The 23613-nt window shown below is 49.3% G+C and overlaps 9 protein-coding genes across 9 annotated transcripts; 4 read left to right on the forward strand and 5 right to left on the reverse strand.

The window, feature by feature from the left end:
* Positions 1-109: 109 nt before the first annotated feature.
* Positions 110-2273, forward strand: BDW43DRAFT_250516 (TVP38/TMEM64 family protein). The gene is made up of 5 exons (XM_032039800.1): positions 110-196; positions 269-361; positions 440-1145; positions 1199-1618; positions 1677-2273. The coding sequence occupies exons 3-5, from the start codon at positions 685-687 to the stop codon at positions 2032-2034; spliced, it is 1239 nt and encodes a 412-aa protein (XP_031903049.1). The 5' UTR covers positions 110-196; positions 269-361; positions 440-684; the 3' UTR covers positions 2035-2273.
* Positions 2274-2827: 554 nt separating this feature from the next.
* aof2 (putative lysine-specific histone demethylase Aof2) lies at positions 2828-6732 on the forward strand. Its single transcript, XM_032039798.1, has 2 exons — positions 2828-2944; positions 3041-6732. Exon 2 carries the CDS (start codon positions 3275-3277, stop codon positions 6650-6652), a length of 3378 nt encoding a protein of 1125 aa, XP_031903050.1. The 5' UTR covers positions 2828-2944; positions 3041-3274; the 3' UTR covers positions 6653-6732.
* On the reverse strand, positions 6733-8283 carry trr1 (thioredoxin-disulfide reductase TRR1; the record flags this gene model as incomplete). Its single annotated transcript, XM_032049856.1, has 3 exons — positions 6733-7225; positions 7289-8188; positions 8262-8283. 3 exons carry the CDS (start codon positions 8281-8283, stop codon positions 7089-7091), a joined length of 1059 nt encoding a protein of 352 aa, XP_031903051.1. The 3' UTR covers positions 6733-7088.
* Positions 8284-8972: 689 nt separating this feature from the next.
* On the reverse strand, positions 8973-13760 carry BDW43DRAFT_250535 (uncharacterized protein). The gene is made up of 6 exons (XM_032039802.1): positions 12069-13760; positions 10734-11998; positions 10552-10677; positions 10289-10491; positions 9936-10231; positions 8973-9871 (listed from the first exon to the last, which is right to left on the reverse strand). Exons 1-6 carry the CDS (start codon positions 13612-13614, stop codon positions 9120-9122), a joined length of 4188 nt encoding a protein of 1395 aa, XP_031903052.1. The 5' UTR covers positions 13615-13760; the 3' UTR covers positions 8973-9119.
* Positions 13761-15071: 1311 nt separating this feature from the next.
* kexB (kexin kexB) lies at positions 15072-18063 on the forward strand. The gene is made up of 2 exons (XM_032041043.1): positions 15072-17073; positions 17133-18063. Exons 1-2 carry the CDS (start codon positions 15323-15325, stop codon positions 17896-17898), a joined length of 2517 nt encoding a protein of 838 aa, XP_031903053.1. The 5' UTR covers positions 15072-15322; the 3' UTR covers positions 17899-18063.
* A 136-nt stretch (positions 18064-18199) lies between these two features.
* BDW43DRAFT_267857 (sorting nexin-4) lies at positions 18200-20001 on the forward strand. Its single transcript, XM_032041044.1, has 2 exons — positions 18200-18656; positions 18769-20001. The coding sequence occupies exons 1-2, from the start codon at positions 18363-18365 to the stop codon at positions 19960-19962; spliced, it is 1488 nt and encodes a 495-aa protein (XP_031903054.1). The 5' UTR covers positions 18200-18362; the 3' UTR covers positions 19963-20001.
* Positions 20002-20258: 257 nt separating this feature from the next.
* On the reverse strand, positions 20259-20727 carry BDW43DRAFT_308484 (uncharacterized protein; the record flags this gene model as incomplete). Its single annotated transcript, XM_032046515.1, has 2 exons — positions 20259-20381; positions 20512-20727. The coding sequence occupies 2 exons, from the start codon at positions 20725-20727 to the stop codon at positions 20259-20261; spliced, it is 339 nt and encodes a 112-aa protein (XP_031903055.1).
* Positions 20456-20994, reverse strand: BDW43DRAFT_267862 (uncharacterized protein; the record flags this gene model as incomplete). Its single annotated transcript, XM_032041045.1, has 1 exon — positions 20456-20994. A coding segment is annotated over exon 1 (189 nt), but the record flags the coding sequence as incomplete, so codon positions are not given.
* A 634-nt stretch (positions 20995-21628) lies between these two features.
* Positions 21629-22128, reverse strand: BDW43DRAFT_267863 (uncharacterized protein). Its single transcript, XM_032041046.1, has one exon. The coding sequence runs from the start codon at positions 22091-22093 to the stop codon at positions 21860-21862; it is 234 nt and encodes a 77-aa protein (XP_031903057.1). The 5' UTR covers positions 22094-22128; the 3' UTR covers positions 21629-21859.
* Positions 22129-23613: the final 1485 nt, after the last annotated feature.

Here is a 23613-nt window from a genome sequence, read left to right on the forward strand (position 1 = left end):
AGGGCAACTCAGGATCTTGGCACGGGCGATAACTCCCTCCAAGGGATCACTGGTCGATCTGCCGATACGTACATATACTATCAATCTGGTAGGGCGGAAGGAAACAGGTCCGGAATTACCGTATCGGAGGGTAATTCAGTAATGGAGTGACTTCATACGGTACAGTCAGCCGCTACCATGAACAAAACCACTACTAGTAAGCACTGCCTTCAAACACCCCCCCGTCGTTTCACTCTTAGGCAGATAAACTGTCATTGTCGAGATATAGGGGGTTCTATGCCACGTTTCACCTACCAACATATGCACTTATCTACCTTTGGTTGTAACTGAAGGTTCATCATGGCTGCTTAACTTTCACCTGGTAAGTTGTTCTTCCTTTCCCCTCCCCCAAAAAACAATTCAGAAATGCCTTCCAGCCGTAACTCCGATCCCTTTTCAGCATCCCATGTATCAGCCTACGCCGAGGGCATATGAACGCCCTCGCTAATTGATCAACAGTCAGGAATTTTGACGATCGATCGGGAACCAAACTCCCAAGTCCACTATCACCAATAAAGAATCGCTGGTGTGACCCCGTCACGCTTCCGTGTACAATCGTTGAACTCCATTGGTTCGCCAGTCACAGTCTCTCCAGCTTTTTGAACACCTGTCATACTAGTACTGCTCTTTATATATTACTTAAAGATGCCTGCAGACTACACATCCACCGCCCGAGCTCTTTCCCTCCCGACCTCGCCTACAGAATCACTGTCACCAGCAGACGAGCACTACCCACCATGGAGTCATTTGGCATCTAGCAGGAGCAATTCCACCACCCCCTCTGAACCCACGACTGTCTGGAAGCAGGTCACCCGCCGGGTGTCTAAAACATCACGACAAATCGAGGCTATATGGCGGAGAATGAACTTTTGGCAAAAAGTAGGTGCGGTAGCAGCTGCTTTACTTGCCAACCTCCTAGGAATTGGATTTCTGGTTTTCACGAGCAAGGTATTCATATGGCTGGGCCCGGTGGCTGAGAGATGGGAGCAGTCAACGGGGGCATACTTTGTCCTTTGGCTATGTGTATTCTTTGTCTCCTTTCCACCCTTGGTGGGGTGGTCTACCTTTGGTACCATGTCCGGCTACATCTTTGGTGTATGGAAAGGGTAAGATTGTCGTTATTAACCCGTCATTTACTAGCCAACTGACGCCTTGATAGATGGCTCCTCTATGCCACTGCGACTGTGCTTGGATCTACCTGCTCTTTCATTGTCTCCCGCACTGTCCTGTCTAAGTTCGTCAACCGAATGATGGAACGGGATAAACGATTTGCAGCTCTTGCTTTAACGCTAAAGTATGATGGGCTGAAGCTACTGTGCATGATCCGTCTTTGTCCTTTGCCATACTCCGTATGCAATGGTGCTGTTTCAACTTTCCCGACTGTTCAACCACTGACGTATGGACTCGCAACGGCAATTGTTACACCTAAACTTCTTGTTCCGGCTTTTGTTGGCAGCCGGATCCGTTTACTCTCCGAGAAGGGAGAGGAGATGAGCGCAGGCTCCAAAGCTGTGAATATCTGCAGCATCATCATCACCGTGGCGATCGGAATTTTCACCGGTTGGTACATATATAGAAGGTGGGGCTCACTAGGGATTTAACCTGGCTACATTCGGAAGCTGATATCTTGTGGTTAGGACCATGGCGCGAGCTAAAGAGTTAGAAGCCCAAGAAAGGGCCGATATACGTCAATCTCTGCAGGAAGACCATGCTGGCCATCGCCCTCATCAGGCCTTTTCCGAGGACCCCGATGTCAACGCGGCCGCCACGACTCTCGCTCGTGACGAGGAGGAGCGTCTTGGGTTCCATGATTTTGATGACGATAACGTCGACCTGGCCATCGACGATGAGAGCGGCGGTGAGCGCTCGCCCAAACGTCTACCCCGGGGCCCATATCGGGATGAATTTACCGATAATGATTCCGACATCTTCAAGGATGGAGACGGTGGAGAGGGGGAAATATACGGCCTGCACACACACCTGCGGAAGAGCTGAATCTCGGAGCTGCATTTGCATTCGATACACTACTTGGGATAGAGATAACTGCCACGATTCATGTCCTACAAATTTCCTGCCGGTTGTGTGGATCATTTGTGCGATACTGAAAGATTTATGGGCGTTTGGCGTTCTTGATCTTTCAACACTATATCCCCATCCCCCCTCTGTAAATTTATCAGGTTGAAAACAAATCTTGACCGTGTAGGAGCCAGTAGGAGAAGCCAGACCCCTTAAATATCCAAAAAATAAAAAAAGCAAACAAAAAAGGTAGGTATACGGAGTATGTATGACTCGGCGTAGAAGAGCTAGATATCCATAATTGTCACGCCGCCGTATCGCTAATATATAGAGAACTAGGCGTAATACTGGAGGCGTTGCGCTTCGGGGAATCATGCACTTTCGCTGCCGTTGCGGCGGGAAGACTGCAAGTCGGGACATTCAGCGTGCATGCCAGGAGGGAATCCTTGCATGAGTTCACAGGGTTACGGAGGATATTTCCCGGGAAGCAGCTGTGTTGTCAGTCATAATGCTGTCAAGCATAATATTATAACAAGGGAGAGCGAATGAGTTAGTATGAGAGACTGAGGGAGGGAACAGGAAACGAGCCTGCAGAATGTGGCATTCATTGGGTTCGGACTGAGAAATACGCATGGGGTCTTGTCCGCAGTACCAAATGGCCAGCGATGGCCTCAAAAAAGAGTTCAGGTCTCACATCTCCTTGCCCTTCACCCTTTTTCCTGGCCCTCATGTTCTTGAGTTGATTTCCAGTTGGCCCTAATTGACAGTCGCTCTACTACCTAGTCCAGGGCTATGTCCTCTAGGGTTACACCAAATGTGAAAGGAAAGTGATGGGGTCGGACACTAAGTATCTTCCTTGCCCCCAATAACCCCTCGAACTACATCTCAGGTAAGTCAATATATCTCTACTCTCCATGATATGTTTTATCCTCGTACCTTTAAAAGTCCTTATATAACTATGTAGCCGATTCTAACATTTCTCAAGGACATCGTACATCCCCATCAAGCTTCTTTCCTTCCTACTACCAACGGCTCCCGATGAGTGGACCCACAATGGGATGAAAAGTTGAGATTTGAGACTTTTATATTCCCAAGTGATGGAAGTGTTGCGTGTACCAACAGGCTCAGTATATTTTAATTACCTTTACTGGATTGGCCAAAAGTCGACCTTGTTGCTACAACGCACCCCAGCGAGGAAGTGACGCCCCTTGCCAGCAGTATGGAAGCCGCGGCTTCCTTGACAACGCAGGGCCTAAATGGCCATCTTTATGAGCCCACCACTCATTTAGACCAATATATCCCAACGAACTTCGGATTCAATGGTAGGAGACATGTCACATTGCTGCCATCAAACCAGGCCCTGCCGAAGTCCGGTCTACAGCTGAACGCTACCATAAAGAAGGTTTATGGCTCGCATTTCAATAACGACCGTAATCAAATCAATGTCTCAAAATTGTATTCTCTCCCAAATGGAAATTCGAATGCAGACTTTCGGGAAGATAGATCGGCTTTGGAGGGCGCTGACTCTAGTTCACAAAGTACAGACGTGTCTCTGGATGCTTCTGCTAATGCGGTCTATGGTAGTTCGAACAGTTCAGTCACGACTGCTTCGTTCACGCCTCAATCAAGTCAAAGCAAATCAACGTTTCCGTTAACTATGAATAACACACTCTCTGCATCTTCTTCCGCTACAGACACTAAAAGCGCAGATAGTGGGAATGGATTCGCAAAATATCGCCCAAGATCATCGATACCTTTAGGACTCCCAACTGGCGTTTACGCTCAGCAATGTGTTGCGGCAGCTTATGCGTCCAGACTCAATCCGTACGCGCTACACGTCAAAGAGCAGGAAGCGCTCCAGGACCACCTGTGTCATCTGCACGTTACGGTATACTTGAACATACGAAATGGTATACTTCGACTCTGGACACGAAATCCCATGGTAAGCGTTACCAAGGAGGAAGCCCTTGGGTGTGCGAAGGACTACCGTTGGATGAACCTGGCCTCTTTTGCGTATGAATGGCTGGTGCGAAATGGATATATCAACTTTGGCTGTGTCGAGATACCGATGCGCTTCGTGACCCCAAAGGTAGGCCGGCGCAAGCACGGACCCGTGATAGTCGTGATTGGAGCGGGGATGGCAGGATTAGGTTGCGCACGGCACTTGGAGGGTCTATTCCGTCATTATCGCGACGCGTCTACATCCCCTAGGGTCATCTTATTAGAAGGAAGGCGCAGAATCGGAGGTCGTATATACTCGCACCCTTTGCGAAGCCTTCAGTCGTCTAAATTAGGCTCCGGACTAGTCCCTAAGGCCGAGATGGGTGCGCACATAGTTGTTGGCTTCGACCATGGTAATCCGTTAGATCCAATTATTCGGAGCCAGTTGGCCCTTCCATATCATTTATTACGCGACGTCTCGACGATCTATGACATAGACGGTTCACCGGTGGAAGAAATGCAGGATGCAATGGATGAGAGGCTATATGATGATGTCCTTGAGCGTTCCGGGTTTTATCGACTTAAACCCACTGTCGTTCCTTCTGCGGAAGGCGATCGGTCATTGATTGACTCCGGTCGCGACCTGTCAACAAGCGATGGTGTTACAGTAAGACAATACGAAGAAGCAAGGGCTTCCGGTACCATCGGCTTATTGCTTCCTACAAAGCGTGTCCGCCGAGGCGTAGGTCATAAAACTGCAGATATTACGGCTCCTGGTGTTCCGGGCGCAGATAGTACACGCCCAGAGGAGCATCCAGCAGCTTTCATGTGTCAGACGAACGGCTGGAGGTTAAACAACGGCGTCTCGATGAATGACACTTTAAACCTGGATCCTGTCGCTAAAGCATCGTCCTCGCAAACACTAGGTGCTGTGCTAGACGATGGCATTCGGCAATACCAGCGGATGCTCCCGCTGACTCCGAAAGATATGCGGTTGATCAACTGGCACTTTGCCAATTTGGAATATGCGAATGCGACAAACGTCCGTAATCTTAGCCTCTCTGGGTGGGACCAAGATATAGGAAATGAATTTGAAGGCGAACATGCGCAGGTAGTAGGTGGATATCAGCAAGTGCCGTACGGACTGTTCTCATTACCCACGAAACTGGACGTTCGAACGAACAAGATTGTGTCTAAGATATCATACGACCCTACCGATTCAGGAAGGCAGTTCGCAGTTATCCACTGCGAAGATGGCGAGACATTTGCAGCAGACAAGGTGATCTTCACCGGCTCCTTGGGCGTTTTGAAGCATGAATCTGTACAGTTTGAACCTCCGCTTCCCGAATGGAAACGCGGGGCCATCGATCGCCTCGGCTTCGGAGTGCTGAATAAGGTGATTCTGGTGTTTGACCAGCCCTTCTGGGACACTGACCGGGATATGTTTGGGCTTCTGCAGGAACCGCCAAACCAAGATAGCACAAACCAAGATGATTACGCTGCTAACCGGGGTAGATTCTATCTTTTCTGGAATTGTCTGAAAACCACCGGACTCCCCGTCCTGATTGGTCTCATGGCTGGAGATTCCGCTCTTCAAGCAGAAAGCACACCCGACCATGAAATAATCGCTGAGGTGACTAGCCAGCTCCGCAACGTTTTCAAAGACACAGCCGTTCCCGATCCCCTTGAGACCATAGTTACCCGATGGAAGTCGGACAAGTTCACTAGGGGCACATACTCCTACGTGGCGGCACAGGCACGTCCAGGCGATTACGACCTGATGGCTAAGCCAATTGGCAACCTACATTTTGCAGGAGAAGCAACATGTGGCACTCACCCAGCCACCGTCCATGGCGCATATATATCCGGACTGCGAGCAGCCTCAGAGGTGATCGAATCCATCCTAGGCCCCATAGAGCTACCAAATCCCCTCGTACCACGGAAGGGGAAATCAGAGCCCGTCATCCCGGCAGCAACAGCAGCAGGGCAAAAGCGAAAGGAACCACACACACCTGCAGCACCATCCGTCCCCAATCCAGCGAAACCAACCACATCACCCCGTCAACAAGCCTACGAACAAGCAATGTGGGTCTTCATCCAATCCGAAATAGGACCTCCATTGCCCCGTCCCACAAGAGTAGGCATAAACCCCTTCCTCCTCTACCAGAAAGACCACCGGAGCATGTGCCGCGCACAATGCGACGAAACTTACCAAGCCCTAAGGAATGACCTCAACGTCCGGGCTGCTCACCACGAGGTCCAGCAGGCGCTCGGGCAGATGTGGCGGGAGGCCAGCGAGGAGGAAAAACGCCCGTATATCGAGCAGTCAGAGGTCAATCGACAGACCAACGCCGAATTGTGCAGTCGGTGGAAGCAGCAAATGGCCGAGTGGGAGAAGAAGGCGGAGGCGTTGAAGGTGAAATGGTGTGCGGCTCATCCGTTTGAAAGCTGGGGTTTGGATTCTGCGATGATAACGCTGACACCTGGTATGTCGACTGGTGTGAGAGTTGCTTCTGCTTCTGCTTCTGCTTCTGATTCCTCGTCTTTTCCTTCACTGGGGCTGTCTACAAGCGATCGGGGCCATGGAGCAACAACTGCTACGCCTATTGGTCCTGGGATAGTTGTGAACGACTCGATGCATAACTCCAATACATGAATAGTTGGTGCACTCTGTGTGGACAGTTTTGCTTCTATCATGAATTCGCATAAGAGTTGATGCATTATTAGAGATAGAAGCTTTTAACGATCAATTGCCGTACTAGCACAGAAACCAGAGTCAAATGAATGATCCTCGAGAATTACTCTATAATTCTACTCTATGTGTATTGAAATTTATCAGTCAGCGACCCATGAAACATGCGCGCCATGAGTATCATCGAAGGAACCAGAAAGTGTATTGAACTTCCCATCACGAACCGAGCAAAATGACCAAAACGCTGAAGTCTAATATAAGCAACCATCAAGATAGGGGGAAATGGGATATATCCGTAGGACATGAAACATTATAGTCAGCCGGTGTAGGCAGATCTATGTTTGAAGCAAAGGTGATGAAGAAGATTCTATGGATGAGGTATGGCGGAACGAAGAGACGTTTAGAGGAGAGGGTTGGACTTGTACTCCGCGCCGGTACCCTGGGTGTCTTGCTTGGTCTCGTTGACGGGAGCTTCCTCAGGGGACTCGGACTCGGAGATGAACTTCTCTGCCTCGAGAGCAGCAATGCAGCCGGAACCTGTTCATGGTTGTTAGTATGTAAATCTTGCACTTGATTGGGGAATGATAAGGGATGCCGTACCGGCACTGGTGATGGCCTGGCGGTAGCGCTTGTCCTGGACGTCACCGCAAGCAAACACACCCTCCAGGCTCGTGAGGCTGGTGCCAGGCTTGGTGATGATGTATCCGTCCTCATCGAGGTCAATCTGGCCCTTGACCAAGCCGTTGGCGGGGTCGTGACCAACAGCGTAGAAAAGACCGTTAGCCTCAACAGTCTCTTCCTTGCCGGTGACGGTGTCCTTGACTCTCAGGTTGGTCATCAAGCCCATTGGCTTTTCCTCACCCAGAACCTCGACAGCAACGGTGTTGAAGCGGACGGTCACCTTCGGGTGGGCCAGGAGACGGCTGGCCATGGCCTTGCTGGCACGGAGCTTGTCACGACGGACTAGAACAGTGACACTGCTGCCATACTTCGCCAGGAACATGGCCTCTTCGGCAGCCGAATCACCACCACCGATCACATAGAGGGGCTTGTTGCGGAAGATCGGCACGGCACCATCACAGACGGCACAGGCACTGATTCCGTTTTGCCAATATTTCTGCTCACCGGGCAAATCGAGACGGCGGGCATTGGCACCTGTGGCGATGATGACGGCATCGGCAGTGTGAGCGGGCTCGTTGTCGGGACCGTCGTTCCACTCTGTCCACAGCTTGAACGGCCTTTGTGAGAAATCCACTCTCGAGATAGTCTCAGTGATCACCTCAGTTCCGAACCGAACGGACTGCTTGCGCATATTCTCCATGAGCTCCGCACCACCGATACCATCAGGGAAGCCGGGGAAGTTCTCAATGTCGGTGGTAGTGGTGAGCTGGCCACCAGCAGCGGTGCCATTAGCGAGCATGCCTTCATAGAGGACAGGCTTGAGCTCCGCACGCGAGAGATAGATTGCGGCGGTGTGTGCAGCGGGGCCGGAGCCAATGACTACACCGGGAATCGGTTAATATCCTCAACTAATCCCGGCGACACGGTAGACAAAGGAATAAGGGGTACTCACTAACTACCTTGGTGTGCACCATCCTGGATGCTGAACTTTGACTGACGCGCAGTGGCGTCGAGAGATTATTTGATAGGATTGAAGCAGACGGGGAAGATTTCTGGTGCAAAGACGATGCAGCAGCGGCCGTCAATCCGACGGATGAGCGAAGAGAGGGAAAGGGAAGTCGTCGAAAAGCGAAGGAAAACAGCTTGACGGTGTTGGGGGAAGAAAGGGGAGAAAGAAAGTCGGGTAGGGAGAGCGGCGGGTTTAATTATGGGCGTTCAGGGCAAACGGCGAGGAGGGGCTTTAATTGCCGGGTGGTGGGGACGGACTGACGAAAAAAGGGCTGGAAGGCCCAAGATTAGCTAAACGTTCGCAGCCAAGGGGATATTTTGACTAAGGAACTAGTCTTAACTCACTGCAAAGACGGGGAGTGGAGACGATGAATAACAGACAAAGAATGGGACAGAAAGAACTTGCGAATTCACAAGAAAGAAAATTATTACGCATTTCGCGTCGGCGAGACCGTATCACGTGGGGTGGCGCTTAGAAAGCAGTCACGGGCCGAGACCGTGACTGATTATCGATCACCGCTTTATCTCGGATCAATCACCGGCCTTTCCCTATCCTAGTACTTAGTATTTAGTGAGTATACAGGTAAGTATTATAGACCGACTTATCACAGGGAAATAACAAAAACAAAATATCAGAAGAGATACCACTTTATACACGCTTAGAAATAATATAATAATACTATCAAGTACGTAGATCTTACATTCATAATCGTCATGGTCAGTCATCATCATCATCATCATCATCACCATCACCATCATCAATCATCACAATCATATCAGATCAAGATCCCATTAGATCCGATCAAGTAGCTCCTCGGCCAAACCACTTCTTTCGCCTCGACGTTTCGGCAACACCACCATGCTCTGGTCCACCTGGACTAGCTACCGGGACTAGTGTCTCGGGAGGCGCATCGTTCTCGTAGCGATCATACTCATCCACCTCCCCCTCATCGCTAAATCCATCTTCTACGTCGGTGTCCTCCACATGCTGCTTTTCCCGCTTCTTCTTCCGTACACTCAGCCACCGCTTCCAGCCTTTGGTCACTGGTTCCGGGGGAGGGTCGTACTCATTCCCTTCATACCGCAACATCGGTACGAGTAACTTGTATGGGATCGTAATACCCGATGGATCTTTCGGGTTCAACTCCAAATTCAAGGTAACGGCCAACCCCCCTTCTAAATTGACATAGGCGCCAACACCATCGTCTGCCTGCTTTGCGGCCTTTTTAGATGCCTTCCGGCTCAGATTCGTAGGTCGCCGAAGGAAAGGTCCCGGGCGGAATTCCGAAGGTGGTGGTGGAAAGTAGCTATCGCCTGTCTCCGCGGGCGGAAATGGACCATCCATACTCATGCGCCGCCCAGCCGGGTTTCCTCCAAGATTAAAGTCCTTGGTCGGTGGTCGTCCACGCAACGAAAGTCGACGCAGAAGACCACCGCTACTCTGGGGTCTGTCCCCGCGCGTTAAGGACAATGTCCTTTGCAACTTGCCTGGTCGGGGTTCCTCCACTGGCAGCGGCGGCGATTCAGGCCCCGGTGTTCCTTGTGGGGTAAAACCTATGTGTCGTTAGCAATGTATGTACAACTGAGGAGCCAACTAGTCAATGAGGTTTGCACTAACCCGGTTGATATGCACGGATGGAGCACCAAGCTCGGCGTGGTAGCAACCGCTTGTTATTCCGTGGCTTATTATTCACATCGTTCATGAATATAGGGATCATATCTTCGTCGGTATTGGTGTCCAGATGATGGATATGATTGCGTTTGTTGAGCGTGTCCGAGACCATCACCGTCTCTGGCATGTCTGCGATCGCTGAGGAGATAACGTTCGGCATGTAACGATAGTCTTTGTCTTTGGGCAGGTTTAATCTCGGATTTGAGTAGAATTCGCCAATTGCGGCCAAATGCACATCGCCACTATAAAAATATAATCATTAAACCGGTCCCACGAGACGGCAGAGTATGGTTGCTTACCTCAAAATGGTTATACGGACGGATTTGTCTGCTGCTAAGTCCTGGAGATCTTCGATCAAGTACTTGCGCTCGGACTTATGGTGTTTAGCTGTCCAGTGGTCATCGAAGATCTCGACCTTGCTGCCGCTCTTATTCACAAAACCACCAAATAGGCCCGCCTTCCCGAGCGACTTCCGGCTGTTTAAGATATTCTTCACCATCGCCTGTAAGAAAGTTAGAAACAACAGGACCATAGGTATTGTAGTCAGCGTTTAAAAACGCACCACCCTAGGATACGCAATTGGAATGCTCAGCAACACTAACAAGTGCTTTGTCTCTCCCCGAACAATTTCACTATGACATCGGTCCCAGATTATATCACATGTCTGTTCGCTAAGGATCTCATCATTCTAGGATATCATGTTAGCATAGTCTTTATACTACCACACGGATTCCACAATCTCACCATCCGTTCAGTCCGGCAGTCCAGTCCAAGTAAAGCCACGCCACCGCCCAGAGACATGAACAAATGTCGGCTTCGTTGGTTGATATACGGTCCTGGGTAAGCGCCAAGCATCCAGCTAGGTTCATCTGCGTCAGTCTCTTCCGGGACGCTGTGGTGCTGGAATAACAGATAGTATTTGAATGCGATGTTTCCCAGCCCTGAGATTACAGGCGTGCTCATGAACTCATGCGGGTAAGAACCGAAGCCTTCGAGGATCTCATGATCATTCCAGATGTTGACCATGGGTATCTGTGAGTTCGCTAAGGAGTAAAGCCCTTGTGAAAACCATCGTGAATAGTGTTCAAGGAAGGCGTTTTCTAATTCTGCTTTGAATTCCATGTGGAGTGGCGCGTCATACTTCTCATGGACATCCTTTATCTTGACCCATTCTTGGAAATAGGGTGACTCCGCTGTGATCTTGTCATTGAATATCTGGTCCCCTCCACCAATCATGAGATGGAATGGGCGAGTCTGGTGCTCATTGAGCACGTCTCGCCATAAAGGGTCTGGCCCACACAGTTTGTTAGAGTCGACACCTGGACTAAAGCCATTGCACGTGTGATACATTATATTCATCGATTGTCCTCTTGCTGGCACCCAGAATCCCAAAGCTGGTCCCTGATTGAGGCGATACGCGATTCGCTGCTGCGTTTGTCCTAATTCGATCTCCAAATTGAATCTCCAGAAAGTAACATCTCTTCCTGGGTCGGCATAGAGGCGGGCACCTGCAATTTCTTTGTAGAACCCAGCGGTTTCTCCGTCCATCGAATGTACTCTGTTAGCTGGGATCGGTTGTTTAACACCCTCGTTGCTGTAGTCAATGATGCTGGGGGACTGCTCATAAATGCCGTCATCGTTCTCAATGAATGAGAGATCCACCTCCTCTTCTGTATGATCCACCGGTTTAACATAGAGGGGTCGGCCATCTCGTCCAAATTTCATGAGTCCAGCTGTCGGGTCAATATATTCAGGAGCCAACTTAGCATCCTCTCCATTCACTTCGGTTGGAGGAGGAGGAAGGAGATCCATTGGTTGAGGAAATAACCTTAGGGTAGGCGGTGGATCATACGAGGAAAGCGAATCCCTTGTCACAATCAACACACTCCCTCTCCACGTTTCCTTGTCGAACGGTCCATTCGGCCCATCGATTCGTACCCGCTTCAGCCCTCCGTAACGAAGCAAAGGGCCGCATTTCAGAAATAGCTGTGGCTGAAAGCGCTTATTCACTATGGCACGTTCAGTATCACTCACAGAAATCCGCAATTTACGGATAGCGAATCAAGGGACAGGACCTACACATTGGCTTTGGGTTTGCGGTCTTCTGGTAGTTAATTGGCAAAGCCCGACTCTTTCTACGGTTAGTTCCACCGCCTTCCCACCATGCCTTACTTCTATCCATGTCGAAATTCTGATAGTCAAAGTCGGAAGCACCCAGCCTTGCCACCGGTGCTGTTCTCCACTCAGACAAAGGTGGAGGCGTTGGTGGCGGGACGTTGAACGAGACAGTCTGTCGTTTGGGCTTAGGGTGCGACGTGGGCTCACTCTCGAGGCTTTGAGAAGTCACTGTAGCATTTCCACCTAGCTCGCGACTTGAGTCGGAGTTTGCAGGTGCAGCGCTAGGGGTAAACCCAGTTTTAGCAGAGTGAGCACTCAGGTCCGCTTGCTGGGGGGCAATGGCCGCCGCGGGTAGTTCTTCCCTTCTAACAGCTTGTGGCCCTGGTCTGGGTTGTGATGCCGCAGGACTCAGATACGGCGCTTGTCTCGCTGGTTCGGTATTATGTTGGCCTTGCCCAGTCATTCGAGGACGGCCGGGAGGCTGGCGGGTCTGGGAAGTAGCGGTAGTGAAAGGGGCACTATGATCTCGCGGCATGGCCGGGTTCATTGGCTGCGAGCCCATACGATCACTTCCTGCTTGATGGCTCACAGACACGGATCGCCTGGGAGCACTACCTGTCCTGACAGCGCCCATAGTCGGGGGATGACCCCTTGCCTGTTGCGGCACTTTGGCAGGCAATGGTTTAGGATGTTGTGCCGAGGGAGCTCGAGCGCGAGTGAGAATCGCCCTGTCCGAAGGAACTTGAGTCGGACGTTGGTGTGATATAGCTGGCTGCTCATGCTCTGTCCGTTCAGAGACCTCGGTTAATGGGCTCGAAGTGTCTCGTGGCACAGTTCCTTGATGAGACTGTACAGGAGCAGGCGCGCGACCGTCGCTTTCACTTTGTTGACGCGCCATCCGTTCTTTCAATTTCATCTCAGCTTCTAAAGCCCGTGCTCGTTTCTCCTCTTTGCTAATCCCGCCCAGGGCCACCTCCAGCTTTTGAAGAGGCGACCGATCTGCCGCCCAATCATGCCGTTGCTCGGCTGTAGAGCGTACGGTGTTAGAGCGACTCAATGGCGATGGCTGACTATGTGAAGGCGATGGCGGTACATGAGAATCATCTCGCTTTACTGAACTCGAGATTGAATGCCTGGAACCGCCCCTACTGCCTCGTGAGGTAGCGAATTCATCAACTGAGGCGTATGGCTCTGGTGGGAGTGGTTTATCCATCCAGCTCGGATGCCCTTCGTGGGACAAGTCCTTGGTCCTTGCAGAGAACGAGCGAGAAGCTTGATGACCACGAACTACAGTCGGGTTATTCCGGTAGGAAACTGATCGAGTGCGTGGGATATCGAGGGTTCCGTAAGTCTGATCACTGTCGTTTTCGTAATTCATTGCGGTAGGTTTCATGCTGTAAGGCTGCTGCCGTCCGTGTGATGGTGCGCGTAGCACACCATTGGAAGATATGGGTTGGGGAGGCACTGAGTCTCCATTAGTAGGCCTCTGGGAGGTTGTTGTAGCCATGCTTCAAGCTTCGAGTGTCTATGCGACACCACCTAGAAGGCTGTATTTGATCCCTTGGGGAAAAGCGCGACGCGGCGAAATTAGGGAAGGGTCGCGACACTAATCAAGGTCGCTGAAAGGATCAATTTGTATCCAAGCTTGTAACGATAAGAGGTGACAGATCTAGATAAAGCCAGTTGGTGTTAGTACATTTTGATGAGGCTGCAGTAACGAGTTGTGGCCCAATTCACGGCGCTGAGAGTTGCGCAGTATACAAGCTGTGTATATAGATTGGAACAATGTACAGTATAAGTGAAATGTCGGGTAACTGAATACCGCGAATTTGACAGGAAGAGAAAGAGATCGAGGGTAAAAAATATTCTCAAAATGAGATGACAGAAAATCAAGAGGCGCCGTGTCCAACAGGATTAAAATGGAGTGACGAATTAATCTCATTGTGCTAGCTAATGAGATTAAGTCGGTGGCTGGCAACGCATCTTTCATGCGGGGCTGACTCGTCAATTAAGTCAATCTGCATCAAAGTTAACAAGATCCCGCCAGGCACGGATCGTTCTCATTTCCCTTCTCCTTTTCATAGAAAATCAAGTGGCTGTCCAAGGAAATTTGGAGAGGTTAAGGTATGAAGGGGGGTCCTGAAGAAAAAGAGAAGGCGAAGAAAAGAGAGTATTCAGTGTATGTGTATAGATAGTAGTACAAGTACTGTAAGTAGATAATCCATCCATGTTGCAGCTCACTGACTGGACGCGCATCCACTAACAGTGACTCCCTCGGAACCCACCAATTAGGTATTCCCTTTTTCCTGTTCAAGGAAGATAATCGCATTATTGATCTTGAGACACGTTTTCTATCGAATTGCCTGTCAGCTGGGGCAATGAATAATCTTGTATTTGAAGATGGACTGTACATAGATTAATTATATCATACCCTGTTGCAATACCTGCCCAGGGCCCGAGGCGGTGCTGTCTTTTTGAAAATTACCGGTGTACATGTTCTGTTTTCACAATAGAGATTCTGGAATTTTATATATGTTTTCATTAAAGAAAGCAAGAAGGAAAGAAAGAAAGTCAACCAAGGTTGAATAACCTTCCCCCGCTCCTTTTATTATCTACTTATTTCTCACCTCTTCGGTAAGGCTGAGGGGGTGCAGTAAGGAGTTTAAATTCACCCTGATTGATGATCGGAGAGGAGAGTCATATACAGTAGGTGAGGGATCGTAAGAAAAGGGAGAAATTACAAGTCGAAGAACTTGAGACAAGGTAACCATAATTATCTAGAGCATCTATTCAATTAAAAAAAAAAAAAAAAAAAAAAAATTCAAGCCCCCATTGAATGCTATCTGAAGACTTGAAGTACTAAAATTATCAGTCGGTGGAGAATCGTGTGAAGCTAAAAGCCATTAAAACTCGTTGCCTGAGGCACATGGTTCCGCTGTTTCTCCGAAGTGAACACCTTCTCGAACTCCACCTCCGCAACAACCCTCGAGCAGTGCTCATCGCATAAACACCCACTCCTTACATCCCATATCTGTTTATATTGCTGTGCTTCTTGTACTTACTTATTAGACTCTTCCTCCCCAAAGCTGTTCATCCAACCACGAGCCATTCATTGAGAAGTCTGGTACTGTTCTTATTGATGGCAACTATCGTATCTGTCCTCATCTCGCCCTAGTACTGATAGGCGGGTATTTCGATTTGCGGTCCCTCCCATTATGCGTCTATCGGAAAGTGCAACGGTAGCCTTTGGCCTTCTTTGTGCCGCGACGGCATCCCTCCATCCTCGCCGCTCCTATGAGACGCGCGACTTCTTCGCTCTTCATCTCGACGAATCCGCCTCCCCAGATGAAATCGCTCGACAGCTCGGTGCACGCCACGAGGGGCAAGTGGGGGAACTCAACCAGCACCACACTTTCTCCATACCGAAGGAAAACAGTGCAGACCTAGATGCACTGCTGGAACATGTACGGGGTAGAAGGAAATCACCTCGTGCCGGAGACGAACACGACAAAACATTGGACGAGAAGGATAGGAATTTGCATGGTATACTTTGGTCCCAAAAATTAGCCCCTAAGAAGCGACTAGTAAAGAGGGCTCCTCCAGTGGACATCGTCTCGAGGGCGCCTAGGAAAGAGGAGGACCCCGTCGCTGTCCAAGCTAAGAAGCAAGTTGCCTCATCACTTGGGATTGCGGACCCCATCTTCGGCGGCCAGTGGCATCTTTACAATACCGTACAAGTTGGCCATGATCTCAATGTTTCCGACGTTTGGTTAGAAGGGATTACAGGGAAGGGCGTTATTACTGCTATAATCGATGATGGTCTAGATATGTACAGCAATGACCTCAAACCAAACTACTTTGCCGAGGGCTCCTACGATTTTAACGACATGGTCCCGGAGCCTAAACCACGACTCAGTGATGATAGGCATGGCACCAGATGCGCTGGTGAGATTGGGGCAGCTAGGAATGATGTTTGTGGAGTGGGGGTTGCATATGACAGTCAGATTGCGGGAATTCGGATTTTGTCGGCACCCATTGACGATGTGGATGAGGCTGCTGCCATTAACTACGGATTTCAGCGCAATGATATCTATTCATGCTCTTGGGGACCCCCGGACGATGGCGCCACGATGGAGGCACCCGGGATTCTAATTAAACGGGCTATGGTTAACGGTATCCAGAATGGTCGGGGCGGCAAAGGTTCCATATTTGTTTTTGCCGCTGGAAACGGTGCCGGATACGATGATAATTGCAATTTTGACGGTTACACAAACAGTATTTATAGCATCACCGTCGGGGCTATTGATCGAGAGGGCAAACACCCCAGCTACTCAGAATCATGCTCTGCCCAGTTGGTTGTCGCTTATAGCAGTGGCTCGAGTGATGCGATTCATACCACTGATGTGGGAACCGACAAGTGCTATTCTCTTCACGGCGGAACTTCTGCCGCAGGTCCGCTAGCTGCGGGAACAATAGCACTCGCCCTTAGTGCCCGACCGGAACTAACATGGCGTGATGCCCAGTATTTGATGGTCGAGACTGCGGTTCCCGTCCACGAAGATGACGGGAGCTGGCAGGTCACCAAAGAGGGAAAGAAGTTCAGCCATGATTGGGGTTTCGGGAAGGTAGATGCATATTCACTGGTCCAGCTGGCAAAGACGTGGGAGCTGGTGAAACCGCAAGCGTGGCTCCACTCACCATGGCTACGAGTGAAGCATGAGATCCCCCAAGGTGACCAGGGCCTCGCCAGCTCATACGAAGTTACCAAGGACATGATGTATCAGGCTAATGTAGAGAAACTGGAGCATGTCACTGTGACCATGAATGTCAACCACACACGCCGAGGCGATATCAGCGTGGAATTGCGTAGTCCCGAAGGCATCGTCAGTCACCTTAGTACGGCGCGAAGGTCTGATAATGTAAAGGCTGGCTATGAGGATTGGACATTCATGAGTGTGGCTCACTGGTAAGTATTTGTCCCCGTGTTTTAGCTCCCAGGCTGTGTCCTCTAATGCCTTCATTTAGGGGTGAGTCCGGTGTCGGAAAATGGACAGTTATCGTCAAGGATACCAAGGTCAATGAACATGTCGGAGAGTTCATCGATTGGCGGCTCAACCTCTGGGGATTGTCCATCGATGGATCCAGCCAGCCCCTTCATCCTATGCCCGATGAGCATGATGACGACCATTCAATCGAGGATGCCATTGTCGCTACTACTAGCGTTCAACCGGGCCCAACTAAGACGGAGCCTCCGTCCATGCCAACCGATGCCGTTGATCGTCCTGTGAAACCAAAGCCAACCTTTCAACCACCAACGCCTTCAGAGGCTCCCGCCGAGGAGACCTCTGGTGCTCCCGCCCCAACAAAACCCAGTGCTACCGAGTCGCCTTCTACTACTTCTTCAGCCGACAGCTTTCTGCCGTCTTTCTTCCCCACTTTCGGTGCGTCTAAAAGGACTCAAGCTTGGATTTACGCTGCGATTGGCTCCATCATTGTGTTCTGTATCGGACTTGGGGCCTACTTCCACGTTCAGCGACGGAAACGTCTGCGCAACGATCCCCGTGATGACTACGATTTCGAAATGATCGAGGATGAGGATGAAACGCAAGCCATGAACGGGCGTTCTGGCCATACGCAACGCCGAGGCGGCGAGCTCTATAATGCTTTCGCAGGGGAAAGTGATGAGGAGCCTTTGTTTAGTGATGATGAGGATGAACCTTATAGAGATCATACCCTTAGTGATGATCGCGAGCGGCGAGGAAGCACGGGTGGAGATCATGCTCGGCAATAATTTGGATTAGACTATTATTTTGCTTTTGATGGTTAGCTGCTTATCCTGTGATGATACTTGTCGGGCGCACTTCACGTTATATGGGAAGATTTTCGTTTCACGGATCCTGATGTTGAATGAAGGCTGTTTGTACATAAGCTTGTGTTCTGACCAAATAGACCCCCATAAGGACATAGACATTTACGTGACTTGGAAGTATGAAATATAGGGTTTCTGGATAAGCCGGTCTTGGCATTTCGGACGATGACGCTGGTGCGGCCGCTTCTCCAATTGCTTGCTGCTCCACGCTGCCTCCGCAACCTCTCAACCTCCCCAATATTATCGACTTACTCTCACCATAGCTCCTCATATCCCCCAACTTTCATTATCTCTAATCTCTCTGGTTTTATTAGTTGTTTGCGAGCTACTTGATCGGTATAAATACCGGCGTTAAACATTACTGCTTCCTATTCGGCAACCCCTCGATGGATCAGCACGATGACTTTGACAGCGTCTCTTGGAGACACGAACCAGAGAGCGATATCTCTCGTCCTACCACATCGGGGACCGATGCTGAAGAGTCGCTTGCAGTTAGTCACGATACCAATGGCAAGCGAAGAATGAGCTCAGCTCACGAAGAACCGCAAGCCGGGGCACTAGCGGATGCGGTCGATCTAGCAGGTATTGGGGATGGGGTGTTAGAATGCCATGTGGATTCGCCACTGAAGGAAAACGACGGCACTAAAGACGCATATATCTCTTACTTAGTTACAACGCAAGTGAGTTACTCTTGCTGTCCGGCGATAATCTCCGGCCTGCCATGATCTGGCCGTAGGCCATTCCCGGTTGCCTAGCAAGCAGTCTGAGGTACTGACCGGAGGGGTATCGCAGACCGATTTCAAATCATTTCAGAGGTCAGAATTTACCGTACGCCGACGATTTACGGATTTCTTCTTTCTATACAAGACGCTTTACCGGGAGTACCCCGCCTGCGCAGTCCCGCCACTACCAGACAAGCATAAAATGGAGTACGTACGGGGGGATCGGTTTGGACCCGAATTCACTACTCGACGTGCCTGGTCTCTAGATCGATTTTTGAAGCGCTTGACGTTACACCCGGTGCTCCGCCGGGCTCCTTTGCTTGCCATCTTCCTAGAATCCCCCGACTGGAATGCGCACATGCGGCTTCACGCCTCCCGCACATCAACCAGCTCGTCGGACGCTAGCGGCGTCCCAGGCATCTTCGATAACTTCACCGATACCTTTGTCAATGCATTCACGAAAGTACATAAGCCAGATCGTCGGTTCATTGAGGTTCGGGAGAAAGCGGATAAGTTGGACGAGGATCTCAACCATGTAGAGAAGATTGTCGCCCGGGTTGCTCGGCGCGAGACTGACTTGGAGACCGACTACAATGAGCTCGCGACACAGTTCCGTAAACTGGTGCCTCTGGAGCCAAACGTCGAGGTTCCTTTACAGGTATTCGCGGCGTCGGTGGAAGAGACAGGGCGGGGGCTCAAAGTCCTTAAAGATCACACGGACCAGAACTACCTGGGCTCGCTCCGAGATATGGAAGCTTACATTGTGTCCCTCAAAGCGCTTCTCAAAACCCGCGAGCAGAAGCAACTTGACTTTGAAGCCTTGGTGGACTACCGCAACAAAGCCGTGAGCGAGCGCGACTCGCTCGCCACTAACCCTTCGTCCTATTACGCCTCCAACCCCTTGACCTCATCGCCTGCCTCATTCATCCGCTCCAAGATGGAAGACATGCGCGGAGTGGACCATGAGCAGTCACGGCGAGAGCGGGTCCGGAAATTGGAACTTCGCATCGACGAACTGACCCGCGAAGTGGAATCTGCTAAGACCACGTCCGAGATGTTCGACGAGGAGGTCGTCCGCGAAGTTGCCGATTTCGAACGAATCAAGGCGGTTGAGTTCCGAGACACTCTCGGTGCGCTGGCGGAGAAGCACATTGAATTCTACCAAGGGGTGCTGAATACATGGGAGAGGTTTGTCGCGGAGATGGAAGGTGATTTAGATGAGAATCACGAAGGGATCCTGCAGGAAAGTGTTGCAGCACGATAAGCATGTGTGTGTTATGTGTGTGTTATGTGTGTGTTATGTGTGTGTGTGTCTCTGCCTTTGATGTGAAATGAACAAGTGAATTTAATGTTTTCTTCCACATGGCAATTTACAATGTTGATCTTGTAGCTTACAAAACCCGCCATTATAGCATTATCTTCCTTGCATATAAGTTTTACCATAAGCCAACACCCCCACAAAACACCTTAAAGATAAGGAGAAGAAAACTCCCAACAGCAATGCATTCAACTCCCCTCCCTATAAAACCAATACCAACCCTTTTCAAAACCGACTTAAAATCACCTCAACCTCTCCTTCACCCCTTCATGCTCCGCACACTCAAAATCCACCGGCCCAGGCTCCCCCTGCGGATCCAAAATCGCCGGATCCAAAGCCCTCGTCGTCCACTGCCGAACCCGTTCCTATTGGCACCAAAGAACATCAAAGTTCAATCAATCTCCATGGAGGGCACAAACGAACATCACAGTCGTCGATGAAAAGAAAAGAAAAGAAAGTAAGAGAATTCAACAAAAAAAAAAAAAAAAGCCTTACCTCCCGATACACTTGATTTTGCGTCTTTTCGGCGTTCCTTCCTGCCGTTAACTGGAGGTAGACTTCATGGTCGTAGCCCACGGGGACTTTGCGGTTGTTGGCGAAGTTAGCGCTGAGGTCTAAGGGGGTTTCGGGTTGGGATGTTTGGGGTTTGGTCTTGGGCTTTTTGGCTGGGGTTGTTGTTGTTGTTGTTGATGTTGATGTGGTGGTTGTCATGTTTGTTTTCTTTTGTTATTCTTGTTTTTGTCTAGAGGGGGTTGAGGTGTTGGGTATGGGTGTTAGTTGACCGCTTGAGATTAAGTAGAGGAGTATGTAGACGGTGGAAGAGAGGGAGTAAGTAAGTAAAGTGAGGGCGATGCGACGCGATGCGATGCATAATTGGGAGGGCAAACAAAAAGGTAATTGAGGCTGTGTATAGATTGAATGGGGAAATAGGCATCATTTTTAATCACCTGAGAGCAGTTAAGTAATGGGGGATTATTTGGTTACGTGGCAAGGATTGCATTTGGTTTCTTTTTGAGAAATGAATATATTACAATATTAACGTTGGGAAATATAGGGGATTATTCCTTATTTTCGGGTGAGACTTTCAGCCCAGGGGGTTTGGTCCTTTTGATATTATATTATTATGGTATGGAAAACAGTACTGCACACTTTTGTTTGTGAAGAATTCCTGGTGGGTTTTTCTTTTTTCTTCGTGGCTGATAAAATCTATATATAGCGTCCACTAAGGGTTCAAGTTACATTGTTGCGTCTCAACAAGGTCCAGCATAGAATAAGAAGTTGTCGCCATGTGTTCCCCCATTGTATGAATCGTTCGTTATACGGATGCGGCTTCACACTTCGATAATAAATCTTACGGCCCTTGCCCCTGCTTACGGGGAGACGTCGCTTCTTGTATAGTGTCCTGTCCTGGCGTATTTATAGTAACATTCCATACTCGGTTCCCTTTTGGAGTCGTTTCATCTGCAGGTCGACGGGGGCGGAGTTGTTCAACAGTGTTGTGATTTTGCCGATTTAGCTAAGAACCTCGGCCATATGAGCATAATCCTGCCCTATAACCAAGATATCTGCCCCTGGAGACAAAAGACAGTGGATCACAGGCCTCAAGATCCTAGCTATACTTGCATGAACGCATATAAGGTGATAAATAGATTTGGCGACTGGCATTGAGCTATTCAAAAACCAAGCCATTTCCAACAAGCGCTGTTGTATACTATTGACGGGGCTATAATGTATTAGTACCATGAGCCGGTAAAGCCTCCTTTACGATATCCACATGATGCCTTAGCCCGGAAGCTACATCACAAAGTCCAACGATCTCGAACCACTTTCACCTTGATATCCTCTAAATTCCGAGCGATAACAAGATCCGCCCACTCCAATTGACGACCTTGCTGACTAGCCAATACAAACTCGAAGTGGGATAACAGATAAGCGAGGCAGCAGTGCAACTCAACATAAGCCAAACTAAATAAAAACGCCGATTTGTTCCTGTGTGCGTAACAAATAGCTCGGACATGCATATGGTCATGCTCGACCAGGGATTCGGCAAGTAACGACGTACTTTATTCCAATACATTTGGCGAGGACCATTGCTAAATGCGAGGTTCCATTTCGCCCAATGCCTTGCCCTTTTCTCCGAGCTATCTCTTAGGAATAAATCCGTTAGGCTTGGGGAATAAAGTGTCATCATGTTGAATAACCGCGCTGCTGATGGATAGTGTCATTGTCTTGTGCCTGCCAGTGTATAGATATGGTTCATGTAGGAGAGATCCGGAAATAGCACTTGAAATTTGAAGGCTCTCTTTGATCACGGCAGTCTGCGAGCGTTTCTCTCTGTCAGTGTTTACTGTGTTTGGTTTCCTAGAACATTTCCTGTCAATCGCAACGTGAAAGCCTACTCACCAGGTATGGAGCTTGAATTCTTCTGTGGTCAAACGTATCGCGGATTAGTGGAGTCGCCTCATCCAATTCTGCCTTTCGTTTATGTATGACCTTAGGAGTGTTCAGAATATGGCACAGAGACCTAGAGTTTGAATACGCAGAGATATCGCTTCCTGTGATGAGGATGTTGAACATGCTGACTCGTGGGATGGGGCATGTTCATATTATTCCTAGTGCCGGCCTTTTCAAAGTTGTGATAGCAGTGTAAAAAGGATTCCCATTCTGGTAGAATACCAGAATTAGACTTCTTTCTAGTAGTACTTATTACATTGCTATGATTCGGACCAAGTTAGCAAAGACTAAACAGCTTTGTAAAACTAGGGACTTTCCTCCATGGGTTATACGGTACAGAAGGTGGTGTGCGGTTTGAATTGGACGATGAAACCCATTGGGGCAAAAGATTTACTATAGATGGGAACAGGAAGACTCGATAGGCGAACATTGATCTTAGTACTTCCTACTCCCTGGACGTATATCATATGTAGCGAGCTTAAATAGCAAAATTCCCTTGTTGAGGAAATTCAGGGACTCTAAAAGAGGATGATACTCATACTGAGTGTTGAATAGGTCAGTCTCTGGGGTAAACAGTGTATATAACGCCATATTCTACTATATGTGTCTGATCAGACTTAAAGTCGGATAGAACACGCAAGGCCCAGGTTTGCCTTTGCCACTCACGGTCAGTGTGTGCATGAGTTTCTAGACATTCATAGCTGCAATTTGTCCTGCTTTTAACGCGAAGGGAGCCGCAACCTTCTACAGTTCCTGGAGAAGCCTAGGTACTACGGCAGGAGTTGATTGAACGGAAAACAAAGATAATATATGGCTCTCATAGACACAGTGCTTCGGGGGTTCAGTCATGCCAACTATGCCTCCTCACTCGTTATAGAATGGAGGACCTTGACGGTATTTAGTGCCGCGTGTGATGACTCTAAGTATATGTTAGTCATTATAATCAAATAGATAGTATTCGTCGATCATGCTCTAAATACATTTCGTAGTATGCAGGGCTATTCACATGGACGTGTTGTGGCCCGATCCTTATAACCGGAGAGTCTGTGTGTGTGTTATTGTTAGCTACACCGAGGTGTCAAGCAGTTTATTAAGCATAATGTCTACTATGGTCCCAGGTAAAGGTGATAGAAACTCCTGAAG

Source organism: Aspergillus alliaceus, assembly GCF_009176365.1.
Source record: "Aspergillus alliaceus strain CBS 536.65 unplaced genomic scaffold BDW43scaffold_9, whole genome shotgun sequence".
In the NCBI taxonomy this organism is placed as follows: Eukaryota; Fungi; Ascomycota; class Eurotiomycetes; order Eurotiales; family Aspergillaceae; genus Aspergillus; species Aspergillus alliaceus.